Raw genomic sequence first — 16,769 nt, forward strand, 5'->3', positions numbered from 1 at the left:
GTTTTAAATTCATACTTTATAAACTAATACCTATATTTCATTAGACAAATGACTAGATATAGGGAAACTTTTATTAGGAAATTCAATAAGCATAATAAAACCTTTTTTCCTCACAAGCTAATAAAGATACATTTTTAAAAAACTTTTTCAGAGATTCTGAACTTTCAACTGTTTGCCGGAAGTCTGGTACATTAATATTATATCCGGGGGCTGAAGCTGCTAATTTGGAAGAATTTATATTAGATTCTCCTGTTTATCCTTCTACAATCATCATCATTGATGGTACATGGAGCCAGGCTAAGGACATTTTCTATAAGAATTCCTTGTTCCGACATCCCAAACAGGTAAACTAGTAATTTTAACAGAGAATAAATATAAATGTATAATTAGGTATATTGTGTATGTTTTCTGTGAAGGGATACATATGCATTTTTATATATGAATTTAGTGGTATTTCTGTGTGTGAATATATAGTACATAGATATATATGTATGTTTATGAGTTTGAATATATATATATTTTGAATATATATATATTAAATTTTAAATTTGTAATTTCTCTCTTACTGCCAAATTTTACTGTAGTTGAGGCATTTGGCTATATTGAGTCTCTTAGATATTTCATCAGAGAAGTCTAAGGATTATTTTTATTATGTATTAATGTGTTTTGTTAAGAAGCCTTGTCTTATTTAAATACTATTATTTGGTTACTGAATTACCTAGTTCTTATTAGGAATCATTAAGTTTTTATGAAATACTTTTTGTCATTCATTATTATAGTTATATGGTTTAATCTTCAGTTTTTTGATGTAATTAATTATGAAGACACCTTTCTTAATATTTGTCCATTCTTGTATTCCTGGAATGGACTCTACTGAGTAAACTATTAAACATTTTTGATATATTGCTGGAAATTATATTTTATTTAATGGCATTGAATTATGTGTATTTTTGGTCCACTGTCAGGTTTGGGTATTAAGATAATGTTAACTTCCAAAGTAAATTGTAGAGATTTTAATATTTTTCTATGACCTGAAATAGTTTAAATAATACTAGAATTCCATGCATCTTAGAAATTAGATGGAACTCATTGGTGAAATCACTTGGTTCTGTTTTCTTTAAAAATGATAGCTTTTAAATTCTTCTTTCAAACTCTTCTAAGGAAATTATTCAAGCTTTCTACTTCTATTTGGATCAGTTTTTAATAACTTTTATATTTCTCTAGGGAATGATCTCTTTTCTATAAGTTGGCAGATTGGTTGCCCTGTACTTATATACAGTCTTAAATAATTATTTTAATTTCTCAGGAATGCATTTTTTTCTTGTTTTTAATCATACACACACAGATATAGACATACACACACATGCACAAATGTTTTTTACACAAATAGATTCAAAAGGGGTTTCTCTATAGAGCTTTTAAAAGTATAAGCTTTTAGGTTGTTTATATTGGCTATTATAGTTTATTTTTATTTCATTACATTGAACTTTTTTCTTGACCAATTTTATATTTCATCTTTTTGGGCTTATTTTCTTCTATTATTTTTCTGATTTTATAACATTTTTACTAAGGGTACTTCTGTAGACTGAATTGTGTTCCTTGTCCCTCCCCCAACCCCATGCATATATTGGAGCCCTAACTTCCAATATAATGGTATTTGGAGATGGGACCTTTGGGAGGTGATTAGATTGTGAAGGCAGAGCCCTCATGATGGGATTAGTACCTTTAGAAGAAGAAACATGAGAGATATTTCCTTTTCTCTCTCTGCCTTTCTCTGTCTCTGTCTCTCTCTCTCTCTCTCTCTCTCTCTCTCTCTCTCTCTCTGTCTCTCTCTCTCTGCATGTGAGGACACAGCAAGAAGACTTCCATTTGCAAGCCAGGAAGAGAACTCTCACCAGGACCGTCACCATGCAGGTGCTCTGATTCAGACTTCCCAGCTTCTAGAACTGTGAGAAATGAGTGTTACAACAGCCTGAGCTGACTAAAACAAGTACTAATAAATTTCTTTATTAAGATTTCTGAGTTCTGCTAGGCTTGATGGCTTGTACCCATAATTCCAGCTCCTTGTGAGGCTGAGGTGGGAGGATCACTTGAGCCCAGGAGTTTGAGGTTACAGTGAGCTATGATTGTGCCATTGCACTCCAGCCTGGGTGCCAGAGGGAGACCCTGTCTCTAAAAAAAAAATCACTTTCTTTTTTGAATAAAAGGGTTAAGATGGATACAATATTTCTGCTGGTATAACTGTCATGGTATCCCATTTTTTGGATTGAAGTGTTCTTTTATCGGTAACATTGATATAAGTTGTTTTGATGTCTTTCTACCCATGGGTTATCAATGAATTCTTTTTTAAAAAATTTCAGTAGCTTTTGGGGTACAAGTGGTTTTTGGTTACATGGATGAATTCTGTAGTGGTGAATTCTGAGATTTTAGTGCACCCATCACCTGAGCAGTGTACACTGTACCCAATATTTAGTCTTTTACTCCTCACTTCCCTCCTCCCACCCAGAGTCCCCAAAATTTATTATGTACATCTTTGCATCCTCATAGCCTAGCTCCCACTTATAAATGAGAACATAACGGAATTTGGTTTTCCATTCCTGGGTTACTTCACTTAGATTAATGGCCTTCAGTTCCATCCAAGTTGCTGCAAAAGACATTAGTTTATTTATTTTTATGACTGAGTAGTATTCTGTGGTGTATATATACTACATTTTCTTTATCCACTCATTGGTTGATGGGCACTTAGATTGGTTCCATGTCTTTGCAATTGTGAATTGTGCTGCTATAAACATGACTGCGCATATGTCTTTTTCTTTTTAAATTCAAATGAGATCTCACTGTGTTGTCTAGGCTGGCCTTGAACTCTTGGGCTCAAGTGATCCTCTCCCTCCCTCGGCTTCCCAAAGTGCTGGGGTTACAGGCATGAGGCATCACGCTTTGCTTATGTGTCTTTTTCATATAATGACTTCTTTTCCTTTGGATAAATACCCAGTAGTGGGACTGCTTGACTGAATGGTAGATCTACTTTTAGTTCTTTTTTTTTTTTTTTTTTTGGAGACGAGTCTCGCTCTGTCGCCCAGGCTGGAGTGCAGTGGCCGGATCTCAGCTCACTGCAAGCTCCGCCTCCCGGGTTCACGCCATTCTCCTGCCTCAGCCTCCCGAGTAGCTGGGACTACAGGCGCCCGCCACCTCGCCCGGCTAGTTTTTTGTATTTTTTTTTTAGTAGAGACGGGGTTTCGCCGTGTTAGCCAGGATGGTCTCGATCTCCTGACCTCGTGATCCGCCCGTCTCGGCCTCCCAAAGTGCTGGGATTACAGGCTTGAGCCACCGCGCCCGGCCTACTTTTAGTTCTTTAAGGAATCTCCATACTATCAATGAGTTCTTAATTCTTAAGTGTGTAACACGTTTCATTATTATTTTACTTTTATTTCTGATTTGGTGGAATCGTGATAAAAGAGCATTAGCCACACTATTTTGAATAAGTTTATGATTTCTGTGTGAATAGGTACCTGGTAGATTTTTGTACATGTTCTATTACTGTAAAAATGTACATTCTCTATTTAGGTATGTAAGTATTCATACTATTGCTTTTAAGTTTGTTAATTGTATTTTTCTTTATGTTTTTATTTTTTGGTATACTTGGACTGTTTGATACTGAAAAAGGATTATGAAAAGCTTCAGTGCTTATGTATTTTTAACGATGTTATCCCTGCATTCCCAGTAGTTTTTGTGTTATTTATCTGCTCTGTTGCTGGGTGCATAAAAGCCATACACTTAGTGAAGAATAACAATGGAACCCTGACTTCTGAGGTTTTAAACTTAAATTCTTTATAGTTTTTATTCCCTTTGACCAAAATGCAGACATAGTTTTTAGATGAGACTAAAATACATGACATAATTACAAAAAATAGCTAATGCATTGAGTACTTTGATGGAGCAGTCCCAATTCCAAATGTTTTACATGTGTTGACTCATTTATCTTTCCCCAAATCCCATGAGTTAATAAGTATTGGTATCTTAGCTAACAGATGAGGAAACCAAAGTACAGAGACATTAAATAACTTGCTTTAGATCACATAACTATTTCACAGCATAGCCACAATTTGAACCCATCTTGTTAGAGCTAAAGCCAGCAGCCTCAACCACAGTGGTATACTGTTACTAAATGGAAAACTTCGATTCAGGATATTTACATAGAATAGCTTTAGATTTCTCTGACTTCCTGAGTATTCGTTGATATTCGTTGTCTTCCACATAACGAGTTTATGTCTTAACTCATAAAAGCCATGGATACGGTTAGATTGTGGCACATCCCAGATAAAATTTTAGGTTCACATTACATTTAAATATCACCCAATATACAGAGAAAGTTTAACAAAAGTGTTACATCTGTAAAACATTTTAGTCTAAACATTTGAAAAAAATTTTTTCATGCATATGTTATGTCTACATCTTTAATCTTTTCGTTTTGTGGTAACTACACAGCTATCACAGAGATAAAGCACACAGTCACGTTAAAAAGGTTAAAATCTATTTTAAAAGATAAAATTCATCAGAATTATTTTCTCATTTAAATTGAGCATCATATTAGGAAATATATAAATAATTTCTCCGTTCTACTATACTATACATCTCTATCTCCTTCTCCTCTTTTTGTTTTTTTCAAACCAGAAGCAAATGCAGGTGGATATGTAAACTTGAGATAAGTAATGCTTTACAACCATAGGATAAAAGCAAAATACTTCATGGAAACATCAGATAGATTTGATTACATCATGTGAAATATCACATAGACTCAAGTGAAAAGGCAAATGGCTTTCTGAGGAACTATCAAATCAGATAAAGACTTCATAGGATTAGAATTATTAGAAATGAATAAGGTAGATGTGAAAATCTAAATACAAAGCAGGCCAAAGATATGAAAAAAAAGTTCACAGGATAGAAAATAAATGTTCTTATAAAAATCATCATTTACCCTATTACTCATATGACAAGATCCTAAGTTATAAATTTTTATGAAATAACTTAAAATTTACAGAAAAGTTTCAAGAATAATACTAAGTCCCCTTGAATACACTAATCCAGATTCCTCAAGCATTAACATTATACCATGTTTGCCTTACTCTTCCTTTATGTATATATGCATGTATGTGTATAATTATGTTTTTCTGACTCATTTGAGAGCAAGGAATAGATATCCAGATTTCACTATTTCATTTTCTTTTTTGAGATGGAGTCTCGCTTTGTTGCCCAGGCTGGAGTGCAGTGGCGCAGTCTTGGCTCACTGCAACCTCCGCCTCTTGGGTTCCAGCGATTCTTCTGTCTCAGCTTCCCAAGTAGCTGGGACTTCAGGTGCGCACCACCATGCCCAGCTAATTTTTGTATTTTTTAGTAGAGAAAGGGCTTCACATATTGTCCAGGCTGATCTTGAACTCCTGACCTCAAGTGATCTGCCCAGCTCGGCCTCCTAAAGTGCTGGGATTACAGGTGTGAGCCACCACACCTGGCGAGATTTCACTTTTTGAAATTGATGTTTTGCTAGCTCTAGGCCAGCAAGATGGTCTTTTTGTAAATATTTGTAGGAAATAAAAAAAATAGTAATTAAAAACCTCACCCAATATATGAAAACTCAAATGTTACATATCTTGGTACAGTTTCATCTAAATATACATGAGAAATATGGATTATCTTAGAATTAATATTATTTTTGGAATTTTAGAGTCTCATGTATCCAGTCCAAATATGAGTATGGCTTGATCAGACAAAATATGTTTCTAGAACTTGTTGCACAAAAGCAATGAAATCTGTACATTTACTGTTTTTAAAAAAACATATATATAAACAGATAAATAGGTAAATTGAGCTGAAAAAGGTATTGATTTTTTAAAGTAACTATACGCTTGTTTTCTGACATCTATAAAATGTAAAATGATAGTGGCAATTGTAGTGATTTTTATGGTGAATTCTAAACTACCTTATGTAACACTAAAAGTTTGTTCATTTTAAAATATATTTTTAAATTCTTGAAAAATTGCCTGTTCACATATTTAGTGTATTACAAGATTTAGTTAATTAGTATCCCTATTCCCCAGCTTTTCTGGATGAAGATAAATTCATTTAATTACATAATAGACTTTCCTAGGGGCCTGCTTTAGTAGATGAATACAAATATTCATGTCCCTTTCATGGGTAACTGACAGAATTTCAACTCTAACTTAAACAAGGACATAGATAGATCATGTACCAGTGAGGTTCAGAGTGAGTAGGAGTGGCTTCAGACTTTGCTGGATCTGGTTCTCAGGGAGTTCTGTTTTTGGGGTATGCTTCTCTTTGTTTTGGTCTGATTTTCTCTTATGAATGGACTTCTTTCCTGTACTGGAAATTACCTGTAGGAAGCAGGAGATTAATATCCTCCTGGTAGGAGGTACCTCCAGTATGATATGACATGCTCAGTAGCTAAACTGTTGATAAACAGCTGTGTGAGACCTGGGGCAGTTGGAGGAGTTCACGGCCCCTGTCTGTTGGTCTGCCCTCTGCCTTTTTGGAAGACTCTTGAGAATCAACCAAAGGAGTTTTCCTGGAGGACCCTGGTAGGGGAGGGATACAGAATCTGTGTCTTCTGACTAGTGTGAAGCCACACTGGGCTGAAGAAGCCAGTTTTTCCGGCAATTATGACAGCTCTTGAATTTTTAAAGAATTTTTTATGCCCTCCCAAAGCATTTAAATGTTGTCTAACATGTTCCACTGTCCGTCTGAGGTGGCTTATAAAAGCAAGGACAAAACTTCTATTATTCAGAGTCAGGCTGTTACTGGTGGAAGAGATCCGAGTTACCCTGCGTTACCAGCAGCACATCAGTGCAGGTCTGCAGCAACTTCAGTTCTTGCCTCCTCAGAAGAAAGACTTTGAAGGACCTAAAAAGCAGGAAGAGACTGAGGCCTGTTTCAGAGTAGGAGTCGAAGTTTATTTAAAAGCCTTTAGAACAGGAAAGAAAGGAAAGTTCACTTGGAAGAGACCCAAGAGGGTGCCTGAAGGTCAAAGATCCTAGGGCTTTATAGGCTCGCCTCTTTCCCATGATCCTTCCCTTAGGGTGGGCTTCCTGCATGCGCAGTGTCTCCCTCACCCTTGGAGCTCATGCAGTGTGTTTAGCAAGTTGCATGCATGCCTGTCTGAGGCTTTCTTCCCTTTTTCTGGTGGCATATACCTGGAAGGTCATATTTCGCCATTTTGTCTCTTAGTGAGCATGCCCAGGAAGTTTTTTCTCCCTGGCAACTGCATTCAACTAACACTTTAATTTTAGTAGCTGTGGATCATCAGGAAGTGACCTCTCTCTGGCACCCTGGGTGGGCTGCCAAATTATCATTTTTAGAGGGGCAGTGTGACAATTGTCAAACCTCACCTGATATTCCTAGTGGGTAGGGGGAGAGCTCTCCTGCCCTGCTCATGCCTATCCTACTACCTGTAACAAGGTGAGAATGAGGTAAAATTTATAAGGGGAAATAAGGTGAAATTTCATTTCAGTGTTTCCAAAAACATGATTATCATTTCACTGAAATGAAACTTTCCCAGTGTTATAAATTGCCTGTTTTAAAAAAAAGCTTATTGAATGCCTACCTGGCAGTATATACCAGGCAATGTGCTGGTTAGAAAAAAGAATAAGAATAAAAACTTTTCAGTAGTTCTGAAAAAAGAAAAATAACCTCCTGGTTTTGTTTATGCTAACAAAAAGATGGTTTCTCTTTCCCAGAGTAGAATCCTGGATGGCCCTTTTATTGGGGTTGGGGTGGAGAGTGATACCGTTATTGACAAGAGGAGTGCATGAATTAGGAAGTTTCTCAGAGGACGTGGGCTGTTGTTTTCAGAAGGATGATTTAAAAGTATGACTAAGCAAACAAAAAACTCCCTATATACTGTAGTCTACTATACATAGTTTATTTGTAAATATAGTCTTTTGCTTATTTTTTTGTTTATTCAAGGTGCTGTATATATATGTTTTAACAATTCTCTCTTATAGTCTTGTCTACAAAGTAAAAATGTTAAAAGAAAATTTAAATCAGTTTTTGCATAAGTTTCCCAAATCTGTAAATAATGTTTTAAAATTAATTCGGTTTTATTTCTAAATGTAATGTTATTTTTTCTCACTATGCCTTCAATATGCATATACCCACCCCTGTTTTTTGCATAGAATTATTAGTTATTACTTAGTTGATCCATTCAGTTTCTGTAATAGTGTAAAAGTTTTGCTCTAAATATATGAGAGAAAAATGGCAGAAAGGAAACAAATATCAGAATTAAAGTCCAAAGTGGTGTGTTTATAGAAGAAATATAGTTTTTTCCCTCTCCTAATCAGTAACTAACCATATGTGAACTTCATACTTACATAATTGAGGAATGAAAGAATTGTAATGCAAACCCATTAACTTGGCCTCCTTTTAATCTTGAATTCTAATATATCCAGACCATTTGGCAGTGAATCTCTTTCCCAGAGGAATTTTACACACAAGACCCTTGACATTTGCTAGGAATAAATCCAAGGTAATATGGAAGTGTTTGTAGAGGCTCCTGGCTTTCTTCATAAACATATTTCCATGTAGTAGTTGCATATCCTTTCTCTACTGCTGTTAAAATGTCCACTAAAGCTTAAATTTCTCACTTGATAAGCACAGTGCTGTTGGGAGCACTCTTTGGGTAAAACATTTTTATGAAAACTTTTTCTTGTGTCCACATAGAGCTGTTACAGACTGGTTTATGTTATATATCTGATCTATTGCCAAACACATCGTTATTCTTTTTATTTTATCCAAAACTTCACTTTTTAAAATCTCTATCAGCATTCAGAGTTGGTTTACATTTTAACACAGTCGCATTGAGATGTAGATTCTGAATAAACTCTTCTAGTTACTGTTCGTTAAGTGACTTCTGTACTGTATCTTCCAGGAAATATGCTTTAAATAAGTGCCACAACAAAATAATTTCATGTTTTGAAATGTCTTCCTCCTTTGGGGCAGAGCCAGAACCCTTGAGTGTTAAATTCAAAATACCAATGGTCTAACAAATCAGTGATTTACTTTTTTTTTCTCTTTTTTTCTTTTTAAATTTATTATTATTATTATTATTATACTTGAAGTTCTAGGGTACATGTGCACAATGTGCAGTTTGTTACATATGTATACATGTGCCATGTTGGTGTGCTGTACCCATTAATTCGTCATTTACATTAGGTATGTCTCCTAATGCTATCCCTCCCCCCGTCCCCTCCCCACAATAGTCCCCAGTGTGTGATGTTCCCCTTCCTGTGTCCAAATGATCTCATTGTTCAGTTCCCACCTATGAGTGAGAACATGCAGTGTTTGGTTTTCTGTTCTTGCAATAGTTTGCTGAGAATGATGGTTTCCAGCTGCATCCATGTCCCTACAAAGGACACAAACTCATCCTTTTTTATGGCTGCATAGTATTCCATGGTGTATATGTGCCACATTGTCTTAATCGAGTCTGTCACTGATGGACATTTGGGTTGATTCCAAGTCTTTGCTATTGTGAATAGTGCTGCAGTAAACATATGTGTGCATGTGTCTTTATAGCAGCATGATTTATAGTCCTTTGGGTATATACCCAGTATTGGGATGGCTGGGTCAAATATTATTTCTAGTTCTAGATCCTTGAGGAATTGCCACACTGTTTTCCACAATGGTTGAACTAGTTTACAGTCCCACCAACAGTGTAAAAGTGTTCCTATTTCTCCACATCCTCTCCAGCACCTGTTGTTTCCTGACTTTTTAATGATTGCCATTCTAACTGGTGTGAGATGGTATCTTATTGTGGTTTTGATTTGCATTTCTCTGATGGCCAGTGATGATGAGCATTTTTTCATGTGTCTGTTGGCTGTATGAATGTCTTCTTTTGAGAAGTGTCAGTTCATATCCTTTGCCCACTTTTTGATGGGGTTGCTTTTTTCTTGTAAATTTGATTGAGTTCTTTGTAGGTTCTGGATATTAGCCCTTTGTCAGATGAGTAGATTGCAAAAATTTTCTCCCATTCTGTAGGTTGCCTGTTTACTCTGATGGTAGTTTCTTTTGCTGAGCAGAAGCTCTTTAGTTTAATTAGATCCCATTTGTCCATTTTGGCTTTTGTTGCCGTTGCTTTGGTATTTTAGACATGAAATCCTTGCCCATGCCTATGTCCTGAATGGTATTACCTAGGTTTTCTTTTAGGGTTTTTATGGTTTTTGGTCTAACATTTAAGTCTCTAATCCATCTTGAATTAATTTTCGTATAAGGAGTAAGGAAAGGATCCAGTTTCAGCTTTCTACTTATGGCTAGCCAATTTTCCCAGCACCATTTATTAAATAGGGAATCCTTTCCCCATTTCTTGTTTCTCTCAGGTTTGTCGAAGATCAGATGGCTGTAGATGTGTGATATTATTTCTGAGGACTCTGTTCTGTTCCATTGGTCTATATCTCTGTTTTGGTACCAGTACCATGCTGTTTTGGTTACTGTAGCCTTGTAGTATAGTTTGAAGTCAGGTAGTGTGGTGCCTCCAGCTTTGTTCTTTTGACTTAGGATTGTCTTGGCAATGCAGGGTCTTTTTTGGTTCCATATGAACTTTAAAGCAGTTTTTTCCAATTCTATGATGAAAGTCATTGGTAGCTTAATGGGGATGGCATTGAATCTATAAGTTACCTTGGGCAGTATGGCCATTTTCACAATATTAATTCTTCCTATCCATGAACATGGTGTGTTCTTCCATTTGTTTGTGTCCTCTTTTATTTCACTGAGCAGTGGTTTGTAGTTCTTCTTGAAGAGGTCGTTTACATCCCTTGTAAGTTGGATTCCTAGGTATTTTATTCTCTTTGAAGCTATTGTGAATGGGAGTTCATTCATGATTTGGCTGTTTGTCTGTTACTGGTGTATAAGAACGGTTGTGATTTTTGCTCATTGATTTTGTATCCTGAGACTTTGCTGAAGTTGCTTATCAGCTTAAGGAGATTTTGGGCTGAGACGATGGAGTTTTCTAAATACACAATCATGTCATCTGCAAACAGGGACAATTTGACTACTACTTTTCCTAACTGAATAACCTTGATTTCTTTCTCTTGCCTGATTGCCCTAGCCAGAACTTCCAACACTATGTTGAATAGGAGTGGTGAGAGAGGGCATCCCTGTCTTGTGCCAGTTTTCAAAGGGAATGCTTCCAGTTTTTGCCCATTCAGTATGATATTGGTTGTGGGTTTGTCATAAATAGCTCTTATTATTTTGAGATATGTTCCATCAATACCGAATTTATTGAGCCTTTTTAGCATGAAGGGCTGTTGAATTTCGTCAAAGGCCTTTTCTGCATCTATTGAGATAATCATGTGATTTTTGTCTCTGGTTCTGTTTATATGCTGGATTATGTTTATTGATTTGCGTATGTTGAACCGGCCTTGCATCCCAGGGATGAAGCCCACTTGATCATGGTGGATAAGCTTTTTGATGTGCTGCTGGATTCAGTTTGCCAGTATTTTATTGAGGATTTTTGCATTGATATTCCTCAGGGACATTGGTCTAAAATTGTCTTTTTTTTGTTGTGTCTCTGCCAGGCTTTGGTATCAGGATGATGTTGGCCTCATAAAATGATTTAGGGAGGATTCCCTCTTTTTCTATTGATTGGAATAGTTTCAGAAGGGATGGCAGCAGCTCCTCCTTGTACCTCTGGTAGAATTCGGCTGTAAATCCGTCTGGTCCTGAACTTTTTTTGGTTGGTAGGCTATTAATTATTGCCTCAATTTCAGAGCCTGCTATTGGTCTATCCAGGGATTCAACTCTTTTTTTTTTTTTTTTTTTTTTTTTTTTTTTTTAAGAGATGGGGTCTTGCTCTGTTGCCTAGACTGGAGTACACTGGTGTGATTATAGCTCACTGCAGCTTCCAACTCCTAGGCTCAAAGCGATCTGCCCACCTTAGCCTCCGACCTCAGTGCTGGGACAGCAGGTGTGTACCACCACACCTGAGCAATTTTTAAACACTTTGTTTTCAGAGAAGGGCTCTCACCATGTTGCCTAGGCTGGTTTTGAACTCCTGACTTCAAGTAATCCTCCTGCCTCAGCCTCTCAAGGGATTTACTTTTTTGCCTTTGCGTATTATTCATAATTTTGTTTGCAGAATGTATCCACACCTCTGGATCTGTTTGGCTTATGTTTTGGGGTGCTCTGTACCCCTCACAGGCTAGGAGTCTTATCTCTGAGGTTGTAGATAGTATTTACAAATAGAACTTGAGTTAACTTGAAATAAATTTGCTTCCGTTGGGTGTATGATTCTGTGTGACAGAATAGGATATAATAGGAACTATGATCTTCCTATATGCAGGATAATTTAAAAAGGGTTATCAGAGATCTTGACATGGAATTCCCTGCCTCCATATTTCCATCCATTCTTTATTGAATTCTTGACTGTGAACTCACTTCTCTTACTGGGTTACACAGATAATTAGTGGCAGATATGAAACTTGAATCCAAGTGTACTAACCCAGCTCATGGAAAAAAAAAAAGAATACTTCCCCATTTACTTCATGAATGTAGCATAATAATATCAAAAATTGACTATAACACATAGATATAAACAGACTAATCTTCTGACTAAAGCTATAATATTTCTAAGTAGTATCCTGGCCAACAAAATGTATCACTGTATGAAAGCATAATGTTTTATGAGTTAGTACTGTGTCCGGAATTGGTGGGTTCTTGGTCTCACTGACTTCAAGAATGAAGTCGCGGATCCTTGCAGTGAGTGTTACAGTTCTTAAAGATGGTGTGTCCAGAGTTTGTTCCTTCAGTCCTCCAAGTCTCTACTAGGTTAGCTAGATACAGAGTACCAATTGGTGTATTCACAAACCCTGAGCTAGACACAGAGTGCTGATTGCTGTATTTACAAACCCTGAGCTAGACACAGAGTGCTGATTGGTACATTTACAATCTTTGAGCTAGACACAGAGTCACAGAGTGCTAGTCCTCCCAGTCTCCACTAGGTTAGCTAGATACAGAGTACTAGTTGGTGTATTCACAAACCTTGAGCTAGATACAGAGTGCTGATTGGTGTATTTACAAACCCTGAGCTAGACACAGAGTGTTGATAGGTGCACATACGATCCTCCAGCTAGATATAAAAGTTCTCCAAGTCCCCATCCAGTTCAGGAGCCCAGCTGGCTTCACCCAGTGGATCCTGCACCAGGGCTGCAGGCGGAGCTGCCCGCCAGTCCGGAGCCACACCTGCACTCCTCAGCCCTTGGGCTGTGGATGGGACCGGGTGCCACGGAGCAGAGGGCAGCGCCCAGTCGGGGAGGCTCAGGCCTTGCAGGAGCCCACCACAGGGGGAGGAGCTCAGACATGGCGGGCTGCAGGTCCCGAGCCCTGCCCAGTGGGGAGACAGCTAGGGCCCGGCGAGAATTTGAGTGAGGTGCCTGTGGGCGGGCACTGCTGGGGGACCCGGGGCAACCTCCGCAGCTGCTGGCCCAGGTGCTAAGCCCCTCACTGACCTGGGCCGGTGGTACCGGCTGGCGGCTCCGTGTGTGGGGCTTGTGGGGCCCGCAGAGCCTGCATCCGCGCCCACAGGAACTCACACTGGCCCGCAAGCGCAGTGCGCAACCTCAGCTCCTGCCGGCGCCTCTCCCTCCACACCTCCCGGCAAGCAGAGGGAGGGGGCTTTGGCCTCAGCCGGCCCAGAGAGGGGCTCGCGCGGTGCGGTGGCAGGCTGAAGGGCTCCTCAAGGCTCCCAGAGTGGACACTGAGGCTGGAGGCTGAGGAGGCGCTGAGAGTGAGGGCTGCTAGCACGTTGTCACCTGTCAGTACTGTTTTTTATAGAAATACAAATTAGTTCAATATTTTTGAAATTGTGATTTCATTGATTGATGCTGAAGTAGAATTAGATAAAATCTAAAGTACATTTTTAATTTAAAAATTCCTAATGAAAAAGGATTAGGAAGATGTGCATTTTCTTTATGTATTGAAACAAAGTGAACTGTGTTTAAAGCAAAAGTTAATCTCTGCCCCTATTCCAGGTAACCTCACACCTGTACTTCCCTACCCATCTTTAGATATTTAGAGTTATAACCACGTTGTGTTTGCTTCCAAAAGTTTTTCTTTATTCATATATACTGCAATATAGGTATTCACAGGTATAGTATTATCTTTTTATTTTAAAAAGAAACAAGATGACAGTGTAATATATATGATACTCCAGTTTTCCTTTTCATGGAAGCATTCCTTGATGTTAATGTATGTAGATATGTCTTAGTTGGCTTGGACTCTTTATTTTTTCAGGGTGTTATAACAAAATACCAAAGACTGAGTGGCTTAAACCAGTGGTCCCCAGTCTTTTTGGCACCAGGGACAGGATCTGTGGAAGACAGTTTTTTTCATGGACCAGAGGTGGGGTAGGGGATGGTTTCGGGATGATGCAAGCATATTACATTTAATGTGAACTTTTTTCCCTATTTTTATTACACTGTAATATATAATGAAACAAAGAAAGGAGACTAATTGGTGGGGATCCTAGTTTTCTACCACCATTTCAAACAATCCAGCTGCCGATGAATATATCTTACATGTAAGGCTTATGCCTAAGATTTTTATTTGAAGTGTGAAATGCCACTGTTTGTAGGATAATTTAATTACATGAGAATAAAATTTCAAACGTAGTATAAATATGAGATGATCTTTGGTTCAATATAAGCATAGATGGTATAAGAAAAAACAGGAATGATAAAGATCATACTGTTTAAACAGCGATGTGGTAGACAGCTATCATATGCATGACTGAGTATAATCATCTTCGGGGAATTCCCTTGTTATGAACCTTAAATATGATACAAATTACAGCTCAGATTATAAATCTCCCAAATGGGGAAACAATAGTCTGTTAATATTTTCATGTTTCTGCACACTCAGGATTTTTTGAGCACAGAGCACTTGGCCCCTGCATTAAAGGATGTATGAATGGTACACATGCCTTTGAAGTTTGAGATTGTGTGTTGACCCACAGCCATTTGTTCACATTCTAAAGGTGATAGACCTAAAGAAGCCATTAGTTTGCATTCTAATGATAATAAAACCTGAGTCATTTGCTCATACTTCAAAGGTTTTGAAAACCTAGAGACCATCTTCTTCTCTCCACAGAAAGGATTTGTTTACCTTCTCTCTGAAGGAAAGGAGGAGCACATGTGCTCGCAGTTCCTATATAAGCTCTGCATTGTATAATTTCAGAGTTCCTCTCCTTTGTTTCCAACTCTTGCACCAGCAGATGATGACATCTGCTTTCACTGTTTTGCACCACAGGGAATCGGGGGAACTGGCATAAGATGCTCTGTGAGTAATTATCTAGAACCTGTGTTTCCTGTCAGGATAATTAAATAAATATATGAATGTGTATCTTGCAGCTAGGCATCAGACAAATGACCTCTACTTTTCAGGTCAGAGCCACCCGTGAGACTTTGACAAGTGACAGGAAGGGACCCTATGTCAAATCTCCATTTTTGATGTATGAGTGGTGGCAAATGTGTCTTGTTTTTGGTTATGAGTGTAGCAGCAGCAGCATAGATTTTCCAGTGGTTGTGAGGTCACATTCCTTTTCTTTTTTTTTTTCCTGGTAGAGACAGAGTCTCACCATGTTGCCCAGGCTGGTCTTGAACCCATGGGCTCAAGTGATCCTTGTGCCTTGGCCTCTGAAAAGACTGGGATTACAGTTTTGAGCCACTGTGCCTGGCTGAGATCACATTCTTTTTCTTTTTCTTTTTTTTTTTTTTTTTTTTTTTTTTTTTGAGATGGAGTCTTGCTCTGTCACCCAGGCTGGAGTGCAGTGGTGCAATCTTGGCTCACTGCTACCTCCACCTCCTGGTTCAAGCGATTCTCCTGCCTCAGCTTCCCGAGTAGCTGGGACTACAAGCGCCTTCCGCCGCGCCTGGTTAATTTTTTGTACTTTTAGTAGAGACTGGGTTTCACTGTGTTAGCCCGGATGGTCTCGATCTCCTGACCTCATGATCTGCCCGCCTCGGCCTCCCGAAGTGCTGGGATTACAGACATGAGCCACTGCTCCCGGCTGAGATCACATTCTTGATGCAAGAGTGGTGTTGGCATTGGTGGCAGTAGCATTTGCAATAAAGTTGGGTTCTTGGCATTTGATGATGGTAAAAGTAAGAATGCATCATCTTCATCAGGCCTTCTGTGGTAGCTTCGGATATTGCTTCTGGAAGTTTAATTCTGAGTCTGTTTCTATAATTCTGTCAATGATTTTGTGAACTGCATAATAAAGACCTGTTCTTCTTCTTCTTTTTTTTTTTTTTTTTTTTTTTTTTTTGAGATGGAGTCTCACTCTATCACCCAGGCTGGAGTGCAGTAGCTCAATCTCGGCTCACTGCAACCTCTGCCCCCCAGGTTCAAGCGATTCTCCTGCCTTACCCTACCGAGTAGCTGGGACCACAGGCCTGCGCCACCATACCTGGTTAATTTTTGTACTTTTAGTAGAGATGGGGTTTCACTATGTTGGCCAGGCTGGTCTCAAACTCCTGACCTCAAGCGATCTGCCTGCCTCAGCCTCCCAAAGTGTTGGGATCATAGGCCTGAGCCACAGTAAAGTCCTGTTCTGTTTACTTTTGCCAGATTGGTTGGTATTTGTAAGTAAGAAACCTGACTGGGCTGGGCGCCGTGGCTCACGCCTGTAATACCAGCACTTTGGGAGGCCGAGACGGGTGGATCACAAGGTCAGGAGATTGAGACCATCCTGGCCAACACGGTGAAACCCCGTC

General features: G+C 38.5%; 1 protein-coding gene across 2 annotated transcripts in view; it reads left to right on the forward strand.

The window, feature by feature from the left end:
* The window catches only part of DTWD2 (DTW domain containing 2), a 164,339-nt gene that overhangs the window by 58,488 nt on the left and 89,082 nt on the right, over nt 1-16,769 (forward strand). For both annotated transcript variants that reach the window (XM_008014205.3, XM_038008732.2), the window contains exon 4: nt 152-344. In XM_008014205.3, the coding sequence (XP_008012396.1) occupies nt 152-344 (193 nt within the window). The remainder of the gene's footprint in view (nt 1-151; nt 345-16,769) is intronic.

This window comes from Chlorocebus sabaeus, chromosome 23 (genome assembly GCF_047675955.1).
Source record: "Chlorocebus sabaeus isolate Y175 chromosome 23, mChlSab1.0.hap1, whole genome shotgun sequence".
Classification (NCBI taxonomy): Eukaryota; Metazoa; Chordata; class Mammalia; order Primates; family Cercopithecidae; genus Chlorocebus; species Chlorocebus sabaeus.